We start from the raw sequence: 19,718 nt of genomic DNA on the forward strand, positions 1-19,718 counted from the left end.
ATTTACACAATGACCTCCTGAATCTGGAAGGTGGGAAAGGGAAACAAGATATAGAAGCGTAGAATCATGGAATATCCTGAGTTGGAAGAGACCCACGAGGATTATTGAGTCCTACTCCTCGCTCTGCACAGGACCACCCAAAATTCAACCTCTGTGTCTGAGATCATTGTCCAAACTCTTCTTGAACTCCGACTTAGGGCCATTACCACTGCCCTGTGGTGCTTGTTGAGTGCCCAATCACCCTCTGGTGAAGAACCTTTTCCTAATACCCAACCTGATCTCCCGATACAGGTTGGGTCCTCTCACAGTTACCAAAGAGATCAGCGCTGCTCATTTTTCTCCCCTTGTGAGGAGCTGTAGGCTGCCATGAGGCCTTCCCCTCAGCCTCCTCTTCTCTAGGCTGAACAAGCCAAATGACCTCAGACACTCCTTACATACATTGCCCTCAAGACCCTTCACCATTATAGCAGAAATGCTAAGTCATAGCCTGAAGCAGTGATTGAGCACCTGGTGGGAAGGCAGGGCCAACCCAGGGGAAGAAGTAAAACAATGTTGAGTAAAGCATTGTCTATAATCAGATGCAGCCTGCACAGTGACGTATTTTATAGATACAGTGATACCGGCCCATATACAATAGCTTCCTTCTATTTTCCTTCCAGTCTGTGGACCACCTGCCTGAAGGACTAATGGGCTGTCTAACAGTGTACGGGAGGGCCCCATCCCACTGCACCTGCTACACAAAAGGGATGGAATGGGGCCTCACGTAACATGAGGCAGATGTGATGGGGTGCAGTAACATGAGGTGTGCTGTCACCTAGCCTGTAACTGTCAGTAGTCCTGTAACTTCTGCTCTGAAGGACTTCAAGGCCCAGCTGAAATTCCTGCCTGGAGTTCAATTACCAGGGCCCATATAGAGTGTGTGGCTGCAATGGGGGTGGATACCCTAATGCATCAAGAGTCATATCAGCAGTGAGGAGAGGCTGCTTGCATGGCTGTAGGGAGAAATGCCAGCATTCTGGAAAACACCAGTAAAACATACTCAGCTGAAGATGGTGACTGTGAATCATCACCTAAACTCTACTCAGCTGTGTTATAAGAAAATGTCTCCTCTGAATAGGACATCTCCCTGTCAGCTGCTGCACATATGTGTCTCATCCAACGTCCTCCTACGTTTGGAATATCTAATGTAGGCAAATGAGCTGACAGCCTCATCGAGGCAGCGACAGAGGATTTCGAAGACAACATTGTGTCTGACTGTGCTGATAACAGCCTTGCCCAATGTGAAGTGAGTGCCCACCAGCCATAAGGACCCTGGAGCAAGCAGGTTCCTATGCAAGCATGGCCCCTGGAGCTCAGAAACAGTGTAGGTGGTGTGCCAATGTTGGCAGTACTTCATGAGGCTGTGTAACCGCCTGTCTCCTGGGATAATATGTCTGGGTGAGTAAATTGCGCTCTTTATAAGCTCCAAGACTTCTCTAATTAGAAGAGATTTGAGTCCATTAGCAAATATTCCACATATTGAAGACCTGCTGGAGCCAAAGCTTGTCCCCACGGGGCTGGCTGCTTGGACTCTATGCACATTCTTTAGCAAACATTGCATTTTGTCTAACTTGACAGTGCATTGTGTGATGCTGTCAATCAAATTCTCCCTCTGCACAAGCATGTTTAGTGGCTTTTCCTTCTGTTCCAGCTACTGTCATTCTTCTGACCTATCATACTGGGAAATATGTATTTTTGTGATACATATATCATTAGTCCTGTCATGGTGCTTCAAGCACCCTGAGATGGGTAATGAAGAACATAGTGGGGAAAAATGTTCTTTATTAATAATTACCACAGTAACAGAAGTGCTGCTATACACTTCTGTCTTGTGCAATGAGCACTGGCATCCAAGAGAGCCAATGCAACAGAAAATAGAACCAGCTGTAGGAATGATTAAAAGTACATTTCCTATTTAATCAATTCAAACACTGGCAGATCATAAGGGGACCTAGAAATTATTTAAAATACAAACTTCTGTAGACTTCTTGTGTTCCTTTCTCTCTCTCTTTTTTTTTTTTTCTTCCTATAAAGAGCTGTAATAATAATGTAAAAGCTGTAATAATGGCAAATGCTACCGGTCTTAATTAGAGAATGCTGTTCTGAGTCACATCCCAAGCACTGCCAGCCACAACAGCCTGAAAGAAATTAAGGAAGAAAAAAGAATTTAAGAATCAGCAAAGCTAGGGTGAAAACAAATATGAAACTTGATTCTTACCATACAGCCCAGCTCTTCTTGCAAACAGATCACATTCTAGTTGCAACGATTTACTGCTATTTTTTTTCCTTAAGTGAATTTATCATTTCTATCCTTTTCTCTGTCCCATACTCTGACTTTCCCAGCTCCTGTTTTGTTTTGGAATCATAGAATCCTTGGAGTTGGAGGGGACCTCTGAAGGCCATCTAGTCCAACTGCCCTGCAAACAGGGACACCACTGCTAGATTAGGTTGCCCAGGGCCTTATCCAGCCTCACCTTGTTTAGTGATCTTAGAATTTAAAAAGCCCATAAGTAGTACTGGAATGATTCAAATAATCTCCACAAACAGTTTGTGAATCGCTTTATGAAATCTCTTACACAATAGATTTGAGATCTTAATGAGGTCAGTCAGCTTTCTGGTGCAGAGCTGTTATGCATTTTCTGGACTATGAACAAGAGACATTAATTGATGACTGCTGTAATGCTGTAAATATCAACAGCTGGTGGGTGGACAGAAACTACAATACTTCTCAATTTATATTTTTTGGAGAGTTGAGATTTTCCACAGCAACAAAGATACTGGTAATGCTATTATGTCAAGAGCTCAGAATAACTGGAAAGGTGACAAAAATGCACACTTTTGTATACAGGGAAGAGAAATATTTCGTCTGCAGGGAAAACCATGGTCTGAAGAAGCTGGAGAAAGTAAAGGCTGCTAAACCCCAAAGAAAAAGCTGGCATGAAGGAGTAGCATGTGAGAGGTCACCTGCAACTCCTGCCAGCAGAACACAGACTGAGTTCCCAGAAACAGTGCAGGTATTTCCACTGTCTTTATGGTCTGAATTTAAGTGCTTCTTGTGTTGTCCTAATAACAGCTGGTTCAGAATCATATACATGAGTTCTCTGTGTTTGCTGCATTATTATAGTCTTCTCAAAACCCACTGTGGAGCTGAGACATTGCTATTATTGAAGCTACACAGCCACCTCAGAAGTTTCCTGAAGTTTGCACTACTAAGTGCTCAGGTTATGCCTTATGCCTCCAGGGACAGCTGGCAGAAGCAGCATAGCTAAAGCAGCTTAGCCACAGGAAATACCTGAACTCCATTCAATTTCAAAGCAAAAAAGACAAATCCAGTATCTTCGAACTCAAAGTTAGATCATCAGGACCATAAATTAATCTCCTTCATCCTGTTTTTCATCTATGTGATCATGACAGGCAAAAGTCTCATAACAATTTTTTATTACTATAAATATTACATTTGATCAGAAAGGATGGTGCCATGCACCCGCTCCATTCTGCTGTTATTTTGCATCTTCCTTCTTGGCTCCAGCTTCTATTTTCAGGGGTTCTGGAGGTGCACGATAAGCAGGAAATGCCTCCCAAGGGCTATTCAGATCAAACTTGCGAAATTCCTGAGATAGCTCCACAGGTTCTGCCACTACCCGTTTCACTTCATCGTCATACCGCACCTAGAGCAGAGCAAAGGACAGTCGTTTTCATACAGCCCCAAGTGCCACCTCTGCCACTGGATGTAAACAGTAATGACCAGGATCATCCTCCAGTACAAGTAACCCCTGTTTTTACACCATGGATGGGATAAAGCACAGGCCTCTGCCACAGCTTCAGTTCTCCTAATTCACGAAGAGGAGACTTCCAGGAGACATCAGGACCTCTGTATTCTCCAAAAATACCCTCCTCTTTGCTACCATATACCTACCATGTCCTGGTTAACCACTCTGAATCAGAAGTACCTAGCCTACAGACCATACAAAGTCTACTTGGAATAATGTGTTTAGTTTGCCATATGGCAAAGGAAGTTCTCCTGAGTCACTGCAGTAAGGTGGTTCATCCACACCATCATAGGTGGGGACTACTCTCATGAGTATCTCTGAATTGCCATCGTGTCAGCTTGTTTGGTTTCAGTTGTGCTTCTTAGCATAACATTTGGAACACAGGGCAAGGGTAGATGAATACTAGGCAAGACTGATTTATCCTTACATGTCAATCCAGATCTCAAAATCTGCTGTCTGCTCATCACTTACAGAACTGCACTATTTCTATTTTCTTTAAACCATCTGTTGCCTGCAGAACTTCACTGTCTCTTCTTGAGACTCAGCTCAGCCTCAGAACTGCACCAAATACAAATCCTTCTACAGAAACAGATACTTTGAAACTAGGCAGATACTGAATACACTCATTTCACTTGTGATTTAACACACAGTAGTAAACATTTGATAAATCGAAAAATCAGTTAAACTTTAGTTTTGTAATTTGGATCTACAAAAGCTCCACAAAGCAGAGTTCCAGGTGTATAAAGATCAGTTTTGTCATTTACTCCCATAGGCATAAGTAGTTTTGCAGTGGAAAATTTAATGCTAAAAGCAGAAGCACTTTCTCTGTCCAAGAAGTGTCTGTGGCACACTGCACGTTAAATTTGCTCAGTGTTCCTATCTTTAGGCTGCCTTATTGCAGATGATACATATGATGACTTCAAATGCTGGAGATACGTACAGCTTGCTGGAATGCACACCAGTTAAATGTCTTTAGCTCCCTTTTAGATGAAAGATTATAAAGATATCCCATCTCTGTATTGAAACTCAGATAAGAATATTACAGAGATTTTATAACTTCAGACATGAATTCATCTCCTACCTCTACATAACCAGAGAGTGGAAAGTCCTTCCGGAAAGGATGGCCTTCAAACCCATAGTCTGTGAGGATTCGCCTTAGATCAGGATGGTTGGCAAAGAAAACACCATACATGTCCCAAACCTAAGTGAAAGGGAGACAAGTTGAATTAGCCAGTCCATCTCCATTCTAACCTTTCTAGCAACTCCATGATTCCCTGCCTCACCTGGAGAGGCCATGAAATCCAACCATGAAAACAAACAAGGCCTGCTAACACAGGCTCCTCTTACTTTGAACAAAGTACCCTTTGTTATTATATCCACAGAATTTCAGTTCCTTGCCTGGTTTTGTGCACTACCAGTGCAAGTCATAAAAGAACTAAACAAAAAACAAACCAAACACCTTTTTTTTCCCCTATCCAGAAGAGGAAGCCAGTGAAACACTTCTTTCTTTCTCAGTGCCCAAAGTATCAAGTTTTACCAGGAAAACACAGGCCCCCTCAAAAGAGACTGCTCCCAAGTATGCTGGCACTCACCTCTCTTTCATACCAGTTTGCTGCTTTGTGCACAGACACTGCTGAGTCAATAGGTGTCAGCTCATCAGTGTATGTTTTCACACGGATCCGACTGTTGAATCGCAGAGACAGGAGATTGTAAACAATCTGAAGCAGAATACAAGAAGGCATTGGGTTTGTATACATTTTAAAGGTCTCTTCACAATATAGGACAGGCTGAGCAAAGATACATTAAGCCTATTTCAAATACTCCTTTTCAGCAAAATCACATTCAGCTCTTAGGAGCTCAGCACTGAAAAGGCACTGTAACTGAGGCTCCAATACACTCTCTCTTCCTTAGAAGTGCAACAAAAAGCATGTGGGAGTTCTAAAACATCAACTGTTGAAAAAGAGTTGAAGTACAGAGGAATACTAAATCTTAAAGAAAGAAAATACTGGAGGGATGAAAACACGTGAAAATAGTCTGTCACAAAGAAAATGGCTACCAATTACTCTCAGCATCCACTGATCCAACTGGGATGTAAATTTGTTACCGCAAGAAAAACCAAAGGGGAAAAATAAATTAGCTACTTTTCTTTATCCTTGTAACTTGCTGGGAATTAAACCGCATCACTTCTCCCATTTGAAGGATAATCTGCCCAAACTGGACTAAGGAAGAACATCTCCGTCATCAATAAGGAGTCAGCCTCCTACAACCTGCGACACAGAGTCTTCTGCTGTTATACTGTACAGATTTCCCTAGGGTAAACTACAATACACTGAACAGAGCTTTCTAGAGCTTTCTAGGAGAGAAGACAATATGCTAAGTATCTAAACTCCTTCAAATAGGTCCTGACTTCAGGAGATGTTTTTAAAACTACTGAAGTTTTTCCTTTTTTAGAAAAAGAGGAAAATTGTTAAGGAGAAGACTGGTGGGATTTTAAGGAAAACCATGACTGGTTGTGGCTTGTGTCAACAGCAGCTGACAGACCCAGGCAGAAGAAGGAAGAGCACCAGTTTGTATTTAGCTAGCAAGAAGGCTCTGGACATTTTTGTAAAAACAAAGCAAAACAAACAAAAAAACAACCACTACTACCACTCCCCACAAAAAGACTTCTAGCAGAACAGAACAGGAAAGCCAAACTAGGAATCCATGCAGTATCAGTTCTGCGTCTGCCTCCATAATCAACAGGTTAAACAAACGCTGCACTTCAGAGTGGACTTTTTTTGTGTGTGTGTGTGTGAAGTAAAAAACACAGTTCTAGCTGCAACAGCACCCACAGCCATCAGCACTTGTGAAACTCTCTGAGTTTGATGTCTTAGAGCAGTTCTTACCTCGAAGCGGTACTGCCGAGATGGGACATCAACAGCAGTCAAGTCAGCCAAGGACTTGAACTGGGCGTTAGTGTGATCTCGGAGGAAGGTCAGAACTGGAATAATCCCATCTGGATGGATCAAAAGCTCCAACTCATTGAAACAGGTCACCTGATGAAAACAATGGAAAGGGAACTAGCACACATGCTAACAGGAGTGAACACTGCACAGCATCCAGCAGGACGTCATACAAAGAGAGTACACGGTACAGTAGGCACAATGACATCACTGAAGGTGGCTCGACAGTAGTTGTTATTTTCATGTAATTCTGACAATCTCCCTTCCACACAACAACTTTTGACATCTAACAAGTATTGTGTTCATGCGGTCCCTTGCCTCCCAGCAAGAACAATTTCTTGAGCAGCACCTACCTGTACTTGCTGGATATACTTGGGCAGGATCTCAGCCACATACTCCCCAAACGCACAGAGCTGCTTCTGTTCTACTTCATTTTTCGGTCTGACAGTAGCTACAGAGAACAACAGATTACAGCAGGGCAAGCCACAGAAGGAGTAGCAACATTCATCACTTCCTTAAAAATCTCTTTAACCGCTCTCAGTCTCCCGGCAGCTCTTTCAGAAGCCGGGCAGATTCAGGCATCCCACAAAGCTTACTTATGGTAAACTTGAAGCTAAATATCCAATACATGCATAGCAGAGTGCAGAGTTCGCTGTCATAAAAATAACATCTGCAGAACAGAAGGTTGAGGCGAGACCTCCTCTGAGCTACCTGAAAGGAGGTTGCAGTGAGAAGGGTTGGTGGTCACTCTTCTTGTGTGAAAAGTAATAGGATGTGAGGAAAGCGCCTCAAGCTGCACCAGGGGAGGTTTAGGTTGGGTATGGGGATGAATTTTTTCATGGAAGGGGTGGTTGGGCGTTGGAGCGGGCTGCCAGGGAGGCAGTGGAGACTCCATCCCTGGGGGCATCTCAGAGACGTGCAGATGTAGCAGAGAAGGACATGGCTCGGTGGAGGGGCTCAGCAGGCCGGACAGATGGCCGGCTTGGTGATCTTGTAGGTCTTTTCCAATTTAGATGAAGAGCCATAAACACGTTAACGTGGCCAGAGAGAAGAGACAGGAGGGCACCCGAAGAGCGCACGGCCACCGGCACCCTCACCTTCCCGCCCAACACCTCGGTTGCCGGGAAGCCGCTAACCGCACTCGGATCCGGGGCAACGCGAACGAAGCCCTCCGAAAACAAAAGGCCCCTCCCGCCGCAGCCCGCTCACTTACGGCGCGTCTCCGTGGCCGAGCCCCCCGCCAGCCGGGTCTGCACCGCCGCCGCCGGGCCCGCACCAGCTGAGGACAGAATGGACACGCGTGAGGGTCGCGGCGCCCCGAGTTGCCACAGGGCGCCGCCCACCCGCCCTCACCTCGCCGCGCGGCCCGCACCAGGCCCCGCACCGCCGCCGCCAACATCCCGCCGCCGCCGCACGGACGGGCAAGGGCACGGGACGGAAGCGGAAGGACTCGCCGCCGCCAAGCTTCCCCCGGGAGCCGGAAGCGCGCGGGGGTTGCTCGGCGGCGCTTCCGGGTGGGTGGCCGGAAGTGGCGAGTGCCTGGCGGCGCCTGGCGCAGGGTGAGGGGCGAGGGGGAGCCGCTGGGGCACCCCGGGGCGGCGGCGGCGGGAGGCTCCGGGGCGGCGGCATGAAGGGAGGCGCCGCAGGTGGGTGTCGCACCGGGTGAAGCGGGGCCGGGGCCTGCTGTGCCGTGCCGTGCTGTGCGGAGGAGAAGCCGGGGGGGCTCGGGTGCGGAGTGCCGCAGCGCCGCGCTCACCTCCCGGCGGCCGTGCTGTGCTGTGCTGTGCGCTCGCAGCGCTGTGCGGCCCTCAGCTTCCCGAGAATTGGCCTTCCGTTTTTTCTGAGGCGTTATGTCTGCTATAAATCCCACGTCCGTCCTCGTGTCTGTAGCCGTTGCTGACGCTTCCCCGTGACGCGGCCCCAGCCCTCGGGAGCTGCGCGGGCTGCGGGCAGCCCTTCCCGCCGTGGGTTTTGGGGCTGCGGCTGTTGGGTGCCTGACTGGGAGCGCTGCGGGACAGGCTCGTACCTGCTAAAGCTGGAAGCGTAGGGCTGAGGTGTTCTGGGTCATTTCCTCAGTCTCGTACGGCATAACGGATGGTGCATTCAGTCCGACGGACAAAGAGGTCGTACTTAAGACGGACCGTTCAGGATGGGAGGGACCTGTCCAGCCCATGAGGCGGGGAACTGCCTCCAGTGCACAAAGCTTGAGTGAAGACTTAGGAGCTGTCCTGCACCAGCAGAGCTGCTGCAAGAACATGCATGTTTGAAGGCATGGGAAAGTAACCATTAATCTCCTGGAGACAAGTCATGTATTTGAGAAATCATGTTCAGTATTAATAGTTCAGGTTTGCTTTCGGTCACCATAGTTGAATAGTTGAGGTGTAGAACTAGAGGGAATGCAAGCAGGCCTCTGTTTGTTCTTGATGCTGCCAGGAGCCATGTTAAAGAAAAGCCCCTTTTCTACAGCAGTCCTTAGCTGGGTCAGAAGCTCCTTCGACCCAGAACACTGCCAGTTATCTCTTTTGCCTGCTCAGCAGTGTTGCAGACTTTGTTCACCTTGTCACTTGGGAAATGGTGACTAACAGCATCTAGCAAGTCATTTGCATGCTGAAAATGTGTGGCACATCAGCAAATATGGCCATCGCTTACCTTGTGTAGTTAGCTCGAAGGACTGGTGGTTGTGTCTGGCAGACTTTTTGGTAAAAACAAAACCACCCTACTTGGTGCACTGCAAAAATTCATCACGTTGTTTTTGGATGCTAATTAACCGTGCTCTTTGCAGTACGATACTTTAACCCATTTCTCTCCCACCTATCTCAGCTGCAGTAGGGTCACTTTCGCTGGCCTTACAAGTATTTCTTTGTGTCAGTGAAATGAGTTGTGGAAAGATGCAAATCTTCTGATTGTGCTGGGATGCTGTGCTCACTGGAAGTTTGGTATATACTGTAATTTTAATCATGCCAACTTCTAATTTGTTTCAGCTGTTTTAGTTTCTGAAACTCAAGCAGAAGCTTCTGGCTGTGCTATTTATGTTCAGTCTCTGAAATATGCTGGCTGCTTACCAATACGCTTGGTTTCCCCTCTATCCCGAAGGATTGCATAATGTTGTTAGTGGAGGGAGAAAGCCTTTTAATCATGATTTTACAGATTGCTGGAGGTCAGATCTGTGTGGCACCATGGACTCGTCAGAAGAGACTGGAGGCTCCTCTGCTGAAGAGAACTACTTTGTTAACTACACCTTCACTGATCGCTCGCACTCAGGCCGCGTGGCCCAGGGGATTATGAAATTATGTTTGGAGGATGAGCTCTTTGCTGACGTTACAATATCAGTGGAAGGCAAAGAATTCCAGCTGCACCGTTTGGTCCTCTCAGCTCAGAGCTGCTTCTTTCGTTCCATGTTCACTTCTAACCTGAAGGAGGCTCACAACCGGGTGATTGAGCTGCAGGATGTTAGTGAGAGTGTCTTTCAGCTCCTTGTGGACTATATTTACCACGGGACTGTAAAGCTGAGGGCCGAGGAGTTGCAGGAAACCTATGAAGTGGCAGATATGTACCAGCTGACTGCCCTTTTTGAAGAATGTTCCCGTTTTCTGGCCCGTACAGTGCAGGTCAGGAACTGTCTGCAGGTGATGTGGCTGGCAGACCAGCACAGTGACATGGGGCTCTACACGGCTGCCAAACACTGTGCAAAGTCACATTTGTCTCAGCTGCAAGACACGGAAGAGTTCCTGCACCTACCTCTTCGCCTACTGACAGACATCCTCACAGGTAAGGAGTTCTGGAGACCAGCCATGACCTGCATCTGGGAAGCCACTTTGAGTCTGAGAGACTAGCAGGGATAAAACAGATGGAAAGATACAAGCTTTCATAATCACTGTCTATTCAGAGGCTTAGCTAAGCAATACAAAACAGTCTGGATAATTTAGTCAGGAAAAAAAAAAAAACCCACCATAAACTCAGTGGAAATGAAGGACCTATGCTGTAAAAAAAAGAGATGTAGAGAACGCTGCTAATTCTCAGCAGTTTCTGAGTCAACAGATGGAAAGTATTCCAGGTTTTTAAACATAACTTAGTAACTTCCAACATCATTTATTTTTGTTTGCATTAAAAATAAAACAAATAAGCCTTACGAAGTAAACATCTTGTGAGCATGTTTTTCTTTTAATTCTTCATCATTTAACATTGCAGTGCAACAAGTCAGCATTTGTAAGGCTTGAGCACACAGGCCGTATTTCTAGACTCTGTTAGTGTTATTGACAATGTTATATAATTGCTAGGGTTATTAAGGCTAGACACTCAGCTCACTGACACAGAGGCACTGTAACATCTTAGATAATATGGTAATTACCTGCAATGTAAATGTAATGGATGCAATGACGTAGTGTTGTGAAGGATGTGTCAACACGGTAACAACTTACTTCATTTGACACCAGTCCTTAAAAGTTCTCTGCTGCCCTCATAGCTACAGGCAGTACTTTAAAACTTCTTCCTGATGCTTCAGTCACATCTCCATTTTTGTACAGTTACATATCACTGTTAGAGGAAGCAAGAACAGAGAAGAAGCTCATACATTCACATGTGCTGGACTTGGGTCCTCAGAGATTATCCCTTTCTTGCTTTGTTTAGAAAATAATTCTGTAGACAAGTAAAATTGTATACTTTATGTGTCAATGTTTTGTGTGCTGATATAACAATAAGCCTGCCATGATTGGCTTCTTTGGAATACTAACAAATCTCTCTGGTAAGACTTAAAGTATCCTCTCAAGTTGAGTCTTTACAGATGTTGCAATGCAGTATTGCAGTATTTTTTCTGCAATTAAAGGAATTCAGAGTCAAAAACCTGTTCAGAATATGTACTGAGAGCTCAAAAATGATGATAAAACTAGGGTCATTTTGGTAACTATCCCTAGCTACAGTTTTTAAACTAAGTATTGACTTCATTAAAAACAAAATACTAAAATCATGAAATAAAGCTGTAGAGGTCAGTCACTCTTTAACACTTCCTCATAATTATTCCACATAATAATCATAGTTCAAAGGGCTATGACCTTTAGGGTTTGTGGTCCTGAAGTAAAATAATGGCTTAAGAAACTTTTTTCCATGTCATTTATTCCCATGTATAGATTTATGTTATGGTTAAACTGAGCTCGTGAAAATGGATTCAGAGCTGAAATACACTCTCACTGCTGGTAGGGAAGAACTTCTGCAATTGCTGCTTCTTTGTTTCGTCAATGTACAATTAAATAGAAGAAGTTATTACTAGCAAGGATTAAAATAAATGTTATTAGATAGTAAGTTGTTAACCTTACCTTTTATTGCGTCCTGTGATCAGTTTTAAAATCCAAGTTTTTCCATTTAACCACTACATCCAACAGATAGCCTACAGAAATGCCTTTTACTGATGAATAGAGTCAAATTATCTGCTTTTCTTCCTCCCTTTTCCTCATCCCTTTCAGTGTGGAGAAAAAGAGTTGGAATTTGTAGGATGCCTTCAGCATGGCTGAATTCAGGGTTTGCTGTGATGGCAAACTACAAAGTGAGAGGAGCCTTTAAAAGGGAAGCCTCTTGATGAACACAGGCTTAATTGTGAGCGTTAGACCAGCTAGCTGACTTTCAGACTACAAAGAGATACTTTCTAAGTTATATATTGATGATGGTGATGATGCAGTAGTCTGTGGCATAACAGAAACTTTTAGTTATGCCTGGAAACTGGTAGAAATCTGATGCAGTCTGTTACGCTAAGTGTCACGCTGCTAAAGAAAGCTGTAGTAGCTCACAGGGGATTTCCAAATGTTAATAGGATAGCAGTGACAGAGATGTTCTCTGAACACTGTCAGAGAGCTGACCCTCAAGACTGAACAATTCCTGCAGCTGACCTTTGCTGGATAAGTTTCTAGGACCAGTCAGTGATTCAAGAAATGCAAATGCTGAGAATCTTAAATAAGAGAATTTTTATGCCTAAATGCTTAATTAAGATAATGTTTTTCATAGTCACAAGACAACGTAGGGTCTCTTCCCTGCTCCATTCCTCTCAGATGTAAGTTCTTGTCAAAATTTATCCAAAATGCTTTAGATTTGCTAGCTCTATCTCCTGATACTTAGACAAGGAAACTTCATGTAGTTGCCTGGCTGGCATTGCTGACCATGCCTGGCAAAATGTATAAACCTCTGTATTTTCTTCCTTCTCTAGAAGGTAGAGCTTGTGGTGGGAGATGGCGAAGGAGGTGCAGGAAAAGATGTTCCTCTGTACCTAAGTCTAGATACCATAAATTCTTTTCTGTCCTGAAACCACAGATGGCGTTCCATGCTCTCAGAATCCAACGGCTGCCATAGAAACCTGGATCAACTTCAACAAGGAGGAGCGTGCAGGCTTTTCAGAGACTCTGCGATCAAGTCTGAAGGTATTAAAAGACCTTCTCTTCCAGGCTGACGCTTAGTAGTTCTGCACTTCCCAAGGCAGGGTATATTCTGCTCACAGGTGTGATTTGAAAGTTACAAAACAGAAATCCCATTGAAATTCAGAGTGATTCATTCATTCCCCATGAGGAATATTTTCACTGTTAAAATAGCAACCCCACTGACTTGCTTTTTTTTAAAATTTTAACCTGAGGTAGCTTTCAGTGGTGGTCAGAGCATTGCCACCAATAACTCCTTTTACCAGATGCTCAGTTCTTTGCAAGAGCATTCAGAAATTTTAGCTTGGCATTCCCTTTGTAATAGTTACTCCATCAGCAATGTGACCGGCCCTTCGCTCAACTGCAGCCACAAAGATTCCAGTGAAGTCTGTTGATACTTTGCTATGTCAGAAGTGAGTGCATGCTTTAGAGTAGCATGGCTTGGGAAGCAGAGTGCACGCCTCAGGCTCATAGGTGGGTCCCAAAATCAGTCTTAGGCATCACTGATGTTCATGTAAACAGGCCTGGTTCTGCTAAGACTGACAGATTCCTCATTTCTTAGGTGATTGGAGAAAACGTTCACATCTACCTGATTGGAAAGGAGTCATCACGAACACATTCACTCGCTGTCTCTCTGCATTGTGCTGATGATGACTCCATCAGTGTGAGTGGCCAGAACAGCCTGTGTCACCAGATTACAGCTGCCTGCAAGCATGGCAGTGACCTATACGTCGTTGGTGGCTCCATTCCGCGACGCATGTGGAAATGCAACAATGCAACTATAGACTGGGAATGGTGTGCCCCTCTGCCCCGCGACCGGCTTCAGCACACTCTTGTCTCCGTGCCAAGCAAGGATGCAATATACTCCCTTGGGGGCAAAACTCTGCAAGACACTCTCTCTAACGCTGTCATATATTACAGAGTACGAGACAATGTCTGGACAGAGACCAGCCAGTTGGAGGTGGCTGTCTCTGGGGCTGCAGGTGTAAATCTTAACGGTGTCATTTACCTGCTGGGCGGGGAGGAAAATGACTTGGACTTCTTCACCAAGCCTTCTCGGCTTATTCAGTGCTACGATACCAACACAGAGAAATGCCACGTGAAGCCATATGTACTGCCTTTTGCAGGGCGCATGCATGCTGCTGTACACAAGGATGTGGTGTTCATTGTAGCTGAGGGGGATTCGCTGCTTTGCTATAATCCCTTGCTGGATAGCTTCACCCGGCTGTGCCTGCCAGACGCCTGGAGCTCAGTACCGTCCCTCTGGAAGATTGCCAGCTGCAATGGCAGCATCTACGTTTTTCGAGACCGCTATAAAAAGGGCGACGCAAATACTTTTAAACTCAACCCAGCCACCTCTGTTGTAACAGTCACAAGTGGCATCAAAGTGCTGCTCACTAACCTGCAGTTTGTCCTGGCCTAATGGGTAAGAGCAGGCCCAGTAATAGGACAGGCGGCGATGGTGTTCTGCTGTGCAGCTCAGAGGTACCCGCCACCCTCAGCACCGGTCCCATTTACTACAAGCTCACAACATCCAGTAAAGAGCCCATCTGCACAGAGGAAGTACAGGCCTGTTCTTTTAGATAGCACTATTAAAGCTGAACTGATGCATCTTAGATTTCAGATGGACTAAATGCTATTACTGTGATCCCTTGATGATAAGCTGCTTGTGTTTGAGGCCCAAACCACAGCAAGTGGCTTTTTTAGCTTGGAACCCGTCCACAAATCCCATAGCATATGGAGGACATCCTCCTTGGCACAGACAGTAAGTTTTAACTGCCCGGGAGATTACGTGTTGCTGCCATTGTCAGTCGCAGAGTTAGATTTGTGCTGTCTGTCCTCCAGGGATGTCCCCACTTAAACGTTCCTGTGTCCCTACTGCAGGAGAGACTGGCAGAAACATTTACAGCAGACAGATTCCAGAGCTGACCCCAAGTAGGTTGTGTTATTCAGCACTTCTCCTAGAGGAGTGGTAACAAACTGGGAGTTTGCTTATTGCTCTGTCATCACCAAGCATAAAGGAGATTGTTCGTATGAGCATTGGCTTCCTTTACTGTACAGGAAATGCCCACCTGTAGTTATAACATACTATTGGTAAAAGATGGAATTAAGACCACTTCCTCCTACCCCTCTCTGTTGGCACTGTAACCCCTTGGGTAAGAATCTGAATAAAGTCTCTGCTGAGACAAAGCTTTCTTTTCTTGGCTGCAAGTATTACAGAGCCTTACATGGATTGTGGTTCAACCCAGCACTCGTGTGTGGGTTGAGAATGATAGCACTCCAAGAAAAAAGTGGCCCTAAGTAGAAGAAGTTATAATGAAACAGCCCAAACTCATTTAACCATAATTTATGTAAAAATTTCTTTATTGAGTGTCAAGATGTACAACACTTAAGGGAGCTGAGACTGAGATATTGGTGGTTCTCACTGACACTTTGCAGTTGTCCCAGCAGTAACATCCCTGTGAAAACTCTCCAGGACCTGGACTTGTTTACGCCGAATTAGGATGTGGGGACGGATCTTGGCAATAGCCTCGATTGCTTCCTGAGGGCTCCAGTGATGCAGCTGAAAAGGCAGAAACCCTGGAAGTGAAAATCCATTCCATCCTTGCACCAGTTAACGGAGCCCCCTCTGGATGCTACCGGCAATGTTAGCACTGTTAACGCACATCTTTATCCCTCCTGTTTACTTAAACTTCCTCAGGAGGACCTGAATCTCAGTGCAGTTTCATGAAACGAGTTCCTCAGTTAAGGAGGGAGGGATGGTTGCTGTCTATCTCACTCAGAATTCCTGCACGTTGTGAATAGTTTCCCGTCCTGGTCCCACCAGACCAGAAAGAAAGGGCAGTGTTTTATTAAAGCATTACTGTTGCCCTGGTACTTAAGCAGTGAGTGCATCACTACGGAAACATTTTCTAGCAGTGTTCAGCATCACCATCATTAGGATCCATACGTGGGGTTTTGTTTTCAGTGCCAGCCCAGATGGCTCTGCGGAGAACTCAGAAAGCCAATGCTACTTCTCTTGATCCTGAGATGTATTTACCAAGAAGCACAGAAAGGCTCACCATTTCAGACAGCCAAGGAAAAGGTCTGAATAACAAAAACAGACATTTATATGCTCAGTGAACCTAGAATCAATTAAGAATCTCAGAACCTCTCAAAACCTGCTCAGAACTTGCTGTATTAGTGGCCCAGAAGACCAAACAGCTTCTCGAAGCCTGACTGCTTTGCCAGAGCCACTACAGATCATATCACAGGTTTCAAAGCAGGTTCCCTTTACTGTAAAATCGGGCCATCTCTGCCAGTGCTAATAACTTGTGCCATAAGTGCAGGCAAGAGAGGGATACAAAGATAAATGGGATCATCAAAGAAAGCTTAGACTGCTGTTCAGCACATCTAAGTGTCACGTGGTCACTTACCCTACATTTGCCAAGTTCTACAAAGCAGACAGTAGCGTGAGTGTGGGGCTCTGCTATCTACCTCTCTTGAAATGGGTGTCTAGTCCAAACTCTACAATCACGGAATGCGAATGCACCAATGCGTGTTCAGGTGCTTCTCGAGCAAATGCGGGTAGCAGCGGCTGGCTGTGCGTGCGTACAGTCAGCGAAAACAAACCCCATTCAGAACAGAGCTCTCCTTACTTGGATCAAATAGGCCGCCACCACGGTGGCGCTGCGGGAGCGCCCCGCCTTGCAGTGCACGTAGACGCTGTTACCGCGCTCGCGGTGCTTCAGGATGAACTCGACGCCCCTGTGCAAGTTGTCCAACGTGGGGACTCCGGTCAGATCCACGGTGCCGAGGCGCAGCTGCTCTACTCCCAGCGCCTCCCACTCCTGCAACGAGCGGCACATTCGCCCGCTTAAACTCCGCTTTGCGCCGTCGAGAAAGAAAACCCAGAGCCTACCGAGACACCGACGGGGAGATGCAGCGGTGCCGTGACGGCAGCGAGGCGGCTGAGCGGTGAGCGGCTCGGTGAGGGGTCCCGCCGCCCGCCGTCCATTTCCCACCCGCCCCTCCCCGGTCCGCCACGAGACCGAGCGGAGCTCACCTGCGCGGAGCAGCAGAGGAAGCGGGTCTCGTACTCCTCGTTCAGAGTGAGGACGGCGCGCACGTTCTCCTCGGCCACCAGCTGCGGGCACAGCCACCGTCAGCCACCGCCGGGCTCCTCCGGCCCGCCCCGCCGCGCCCCCTTACCCTACGGCTGCGGCCCCGCAGCGGCAGCGCTCCCAGCAGCACGGCGCGGTCGATGCGGTGGAACCACGGCCGGCGGGAGGCGGGCAGCTGCGCCCGCAGCGCCGTGTACAGCAGCGTCGGGTAGAAAAGCAGCCGCGCTGCCCCGGCGCCCAGAGCCGCCGCCACCCCCATCGTGGACGGGCGGGCGCACCGCTGGGGAGCGCGCGGGGGAGAGCGGCGGTGGCTTTACGGAGCGCGCGGAGCGGCCGTCCCGCGGGTGAGGGAAGCGGGCCGGCTCCGGCTTCCCCCTGCCTCGCGCCCGGCGTGGTCTCTCCCGGAAGTGCCGCCATCTTGCGAAGCCGGCCTGAGGCGGCGCAGGGAGCTGAGCGGCTGCGGGTGTATCTCCGGGGGCAGGTGGGGGCGGCGGCCGCCAGGAGGAGCTCGGGCCGGGCCGGGCAGGAGCGGCGTGGAGTCCGCGGAGAGCGCGACCCGCCTCGCGCAGGTAACGGCTGCCTTCCTGCTCCTCCCCGGGCGTTCGGTACCCAGCCCGCCCGTACCGGGCCGCGGCGGCAGCCTCCGCAGCGCGCCTCGCTCCCCCCGCCCGCTTCCCCGCACCGCACGGGGGATCGGGCCCGCGGGGGCCGCCCGCCGCCTCCTTCCTCGCGCTGCCCTGGGGTGCCGGCAGCCCCGCCGCAGCCCGGGCCTGTGGAGGCCGCCGGTTGTCGTCCGCGATCCGAGCGGTGACAGCGCCTCAGGCCGCGGGGCGGCGGCGGGGGGCGCTGCGGCTGCGAGTGCGGCCCGGGGCGGCGCCGCCGGTGGGGGGCGGGAGAGCGGCGGCGCGGCCGGGGCGCCGGACGGCGGCGTGGGGCCCTACCGAACGGCGCGGGAGCGGTGCCGGGAGCTGGTTCGTGCTCTGGGGCCGGTGAGGGGGGAGGCGGGTTGGGTGGGGGTGAGTACGGGGCTGGAGGTTATCGCCGTGCGAGGCGCGCAGCCTCGGGCGTGGGGAGTGGTGGTGGACGCCGTTGGAGTGACATATAAAAAGCAGGAGAGGCCGATCGTAAAGTGGATGGTAAGCACGTGAAGGAGCAATAAAGGTTAATAAGAGCGTGAGATTTTTATAGGTCTGTTTACGAGGACGAAGTAGAGAGGCTGCGTTATAATAAAGCAGGGAACCTTTACTCCTTCGAATTCCCGAGGATTCGTGGCCCAGACGTTCTCACCTCCAAGGCACGGACATTCTTTCTGCCAGGAGTCGTCAGAGAGCATTTTTCAAATGCTGCAGCTTTCTCCCATTGTAGCGCTTCAGTGTGCTCCTGGGGTGTGTTTCGGCAGGAGCTCACTTGATCTAGAAGAAAACTTAGTGGAGATACTCACCTTAAAACATGCTTTGCTTCTGATCTGTGACAGCTCGGCCATCCTGAGCATCTTGATTTGTTTCATTTTTGGTTTTTGCTTGTGTCTGTCTGTTGCTTCGGGTTTATTTCTTTGAACTAGCAGTCACGATAATTGCTGAATAACCTTCTAGTGCCTTTAGCTGTCTTTTCTATTGCTTTTTTTTTTATAGCGTAGCTCATCAGCTAGATTAAAACGCTGCAGTGACTTGGCACCGCATATCCATAATAAACTTTTTTTTACTTCATTCCCCTTAGCTATTCGTGGGAGCTCTGCGCAACACGAGGTATCTGTACCCAAGTGCGTAAGGGGCAGCTTTACTGGAAATGATATTGCTGTGGCACGTATTTAAAAATCCTTACACCTTTACTTTGTTATAGGAAATGTGGATGTGGATGCAGCATGCATCCGGCAGCTTTATGTGCCGTTGTATCTCTGCTGATGAAGAGACCTCTGGGTAGGGGCAGAATTCTTATATCTGCTCCAGGACCTGGCTGCCCCGCTACGTACCAGCAGAAGCCTTAAGTAGGGATAATGTGAGATTTGCTACCGAAGCAGCTGTGATAGTCCAGTGTTCTCAGATATGTTTCGGCATTCTTGTTTATCAGGCTTCAGCTGAGTGTCTTAATGCTGTACTACAATCTAGGCATTTTCAGTATTGCTTCTTGTCTTTTAGTTTACCATTCCCTAGGACTTTTGCAGATATTTGTTGCCTTGGTAACTGCCCTTAGGTGAGAAGTACCATTTTAATCCATTGGTCAGTTATTTGGTGAGGAAAAGAAAAAAACACAATGGTATAAATCAAAGCAAATAAAATACTGAATTGTTTATTGGAATGGGAGTTGTAAATTAAGAAAAGTTATGTAGGCCCTCTAAAGATATTTCTCTTGAGAGTTTGAAACACAGTATCTTGAATTGTTATCCTATTGCAAGGTTTTTTTGAGGCAGGAGAGAGGCTTTGTTGGAAGAAGTATCCAGCAGTCTTAATGTACTTCATCTTGACACAGAGC

The 19,718-nt window shown here is 47.5% G+C and overlaps 4 protein-coding genes across 43 annotated transcripts in view; 2 read left to right on the top strand and 2 right to left on the bottom strand.

The window, feature by feature from the left end:
• Positions 1-1,804: 1,804 nt before the first annotated feature.
• On the bottom strand, positions 1,805-8,187 carry NDUFS3 (NADH:ubiquinone oxidoreductase core subunit S3). Of its 4 annotated transcripts, XM_046941672.1 has the most exons (8): positions 8,105-8,187; positions 7,965-8,030; positions 7,105-7,202; positions 6,695-6,844; positions 5,402-5,527; positions 4,891-5,010; positions 3,495-3,707; positions 1,805-2,177 (listed from the first exon to the last, which is right to left on the bottom strand). In XM_046941672.1, exons 1-7 carry the CDS (start codon positions 8,148-8,150, stop codon positions 3,540-3,542), a joined length of 774 nt encoding a protein of 257 aa, XP_046797628.1. In that variant the 5' UTR covers positions 8,151-8,187; the 3' UTR covers positions 1,805-2,177; positions 3,495-3,539. The 4 variants fall into 4 exon arrangements, with proteins under 4 accessions (XP_046797628.1, XP_040556846.1, NP_001139804.1 ...); XM_040700912.2 differs by lacking the exons at positions 7,965-8,030; positions 8,105-8,187 and adding an exon at positions 7,463-7,866; NM_001146332.2 differs by lacking the exon at positions 1,805-2,177 and having other exon boundaries at positions 3,461-3,707.
• Positions 8,188-8,223: 36 nt separating this feature from the next.
• On the top strand, positions 8,224-15,336 carry KBTBD4 (kelch repeat and BTB domain containing 4). 4 transcript variants are annotated; one of them, NM_001397482.1, is made up of 4 exons: positions 8,224-8,265; positions 9,899-10,519; positions 13,046-13,152; positions 13,709-15,336. In NM_001397482.1, the coding sequence occupies exons 2-4, from the start codon at positions 9,928-9,930 to the stop codon at positions 14,567-14,569; spliced, it is 1,560 nt and encodes a 519-aa protein (NP_001384411.1). In that variant the 5' UTR covers positions 8,224-8,265; positions 9,899-9,927; the 3' UTR covers positions 14,570-15,336. The 4 variants fall into 4 exon arrangements, with proteins under 4 accessions (NP_001384411.1, NP_001186574.2, NP_001384412.1 ...); NM_001199645.4 differs by lacking the exon at positions 8,224-8,265 and adding an exon at positions 8,268-8,397; NM_001397483.1 differs by lacking the exon at positions 8,224-8,265 and adding an exon at positions 8,268-8,310.
• Positions 15,337-15,492: 156 nt separating this feature from the next.
• PTPMT1 (protein tyrosine phosphatase, mitochondrial 1) lies at positions 15,493-17,531 on the bottom strand. The gene is made up of 4 exons (NM_001277882.2): positions 17,338-17,531; positions 17,192-17,272; positions 16,785-16,976; positions 15,493-15,709 (listed from the first exon to the last, which is right to left on the bottom strand). The coding sequence occupies exons 1-4, from the start codon at positions 17,506-17,508 to the stop codon at positions 15,569-15,571; spliced, it is 585 nt and encodes a 194-aa protein (NP_001264811.2). The 5' UTR covers positions 17,509-17,531; the 3' UTR covers positions 15,493-15,568.
• The window catches only part of CELF1 (CUGBP Elav-like family member 1), a 54,912-nt gene continuing 52,069 nt past the window's right edge, over positions 16,876-19,718 (top strand). For 13 of the 34 annotated variants that reach the window (NM_001396297.1, NM_001396299.1, NM_001396303.1 and 10 more), the window contains exon 1: positions 17,672-17,818. Coding sequence is in view for 12 of the 34 variants with exons in the window: in NM_001396292.1 (NP_001383221.1) it covers positions 17,066-17,103 (38 nt within the window). In the remaining 22 variants the exon portion in view is untranslated. Of the gene's footprint in view, positions 17,116-17,671; positions 18,386-19,718 lie in introns of those variants that run through there. The other 21 variants (NM_001396292.1, XM_025150530.3, XM_015286899.4 and 18 more) reach the window with 6 other exon arrangements.

The sequence above is a fragment of the Gallus gallus genome, chromosome 5, assembly GCF_016699485.2.
Source record: "Gallus gallus isolate bGalGal1 chromosome 5, bGalGal1.mat.broiler.GRCg7b, whole genome shotgun sequence".
NCBI lineage: Eukaryota > Metazoa > Chordata > Aves > Galliformes > Phasianidae > Gallus > Gallus gallus.

Coding starts and splice junctions, on each gene's coding strand:
- NDUFS3 (XM_040700912.2), bottom strand. CDS start 7,658: ATGCCCCCAGGGATGGAGTCTCCACTGCCTCCCTGGCAGCCCGCTCCA. Junction 5,528..6,694: donor CTCGGCAGTACCGCTTCGAG/GTAAGAACTGCT, acceptor ATTCTGCTTCAG/ATTGTTTACAATCTCCTGTC. Junction 5,011..5,401: donor CAAACTGGTATGAAAGAGAG/GTGAGTGCCAGC, acceptor CCTTTCACTTAG/GTTTGGGACATGTATGGTGT.
- KBTBD4 (XM_046941673.1), top strand. CDS start 9,799: ATGCTGGCTGCTTACCAATACGCTTGGTTTCCCCTCTATCCCGAAGGA. Junction 10,520..13,045: donor ACTGACAGACATCCTCACAG/GTAAGGAGTTCT, acceptor CTGAAACCACAG/ATGGCGTTCCATGCTCTCAG. Junction 13,153..13,708: donor CTCTGCGATCAAGTCTGAAG/GTATTAAAAGAC, acceptor CTCATTTCTTAG/GTGATTGGAGAAAACGTTCA.
- PTPMT1 (NM_001277882.2), bottom strand. CDS start 17,508: ATGGGGGTGGCGGCGGCTCTGGGCGCCGGGGCAGCGCGGCTGCTTTTC. Junction 17,273..17,337: donor TGCGGGGCCGCAGCCGTAGG/GTAAGGGGGCGC, acceptor CTGTGCCCGCAG/CTGGTGGCCGAGGAGAACGT. Junction 15,710..16,784: donor TGGCGGCCTATTTGATCCAA/GTAAGGAGAGCT, acceptor CTGCCTTTTCAG/CTGCATCACTGGAGCCCTCA.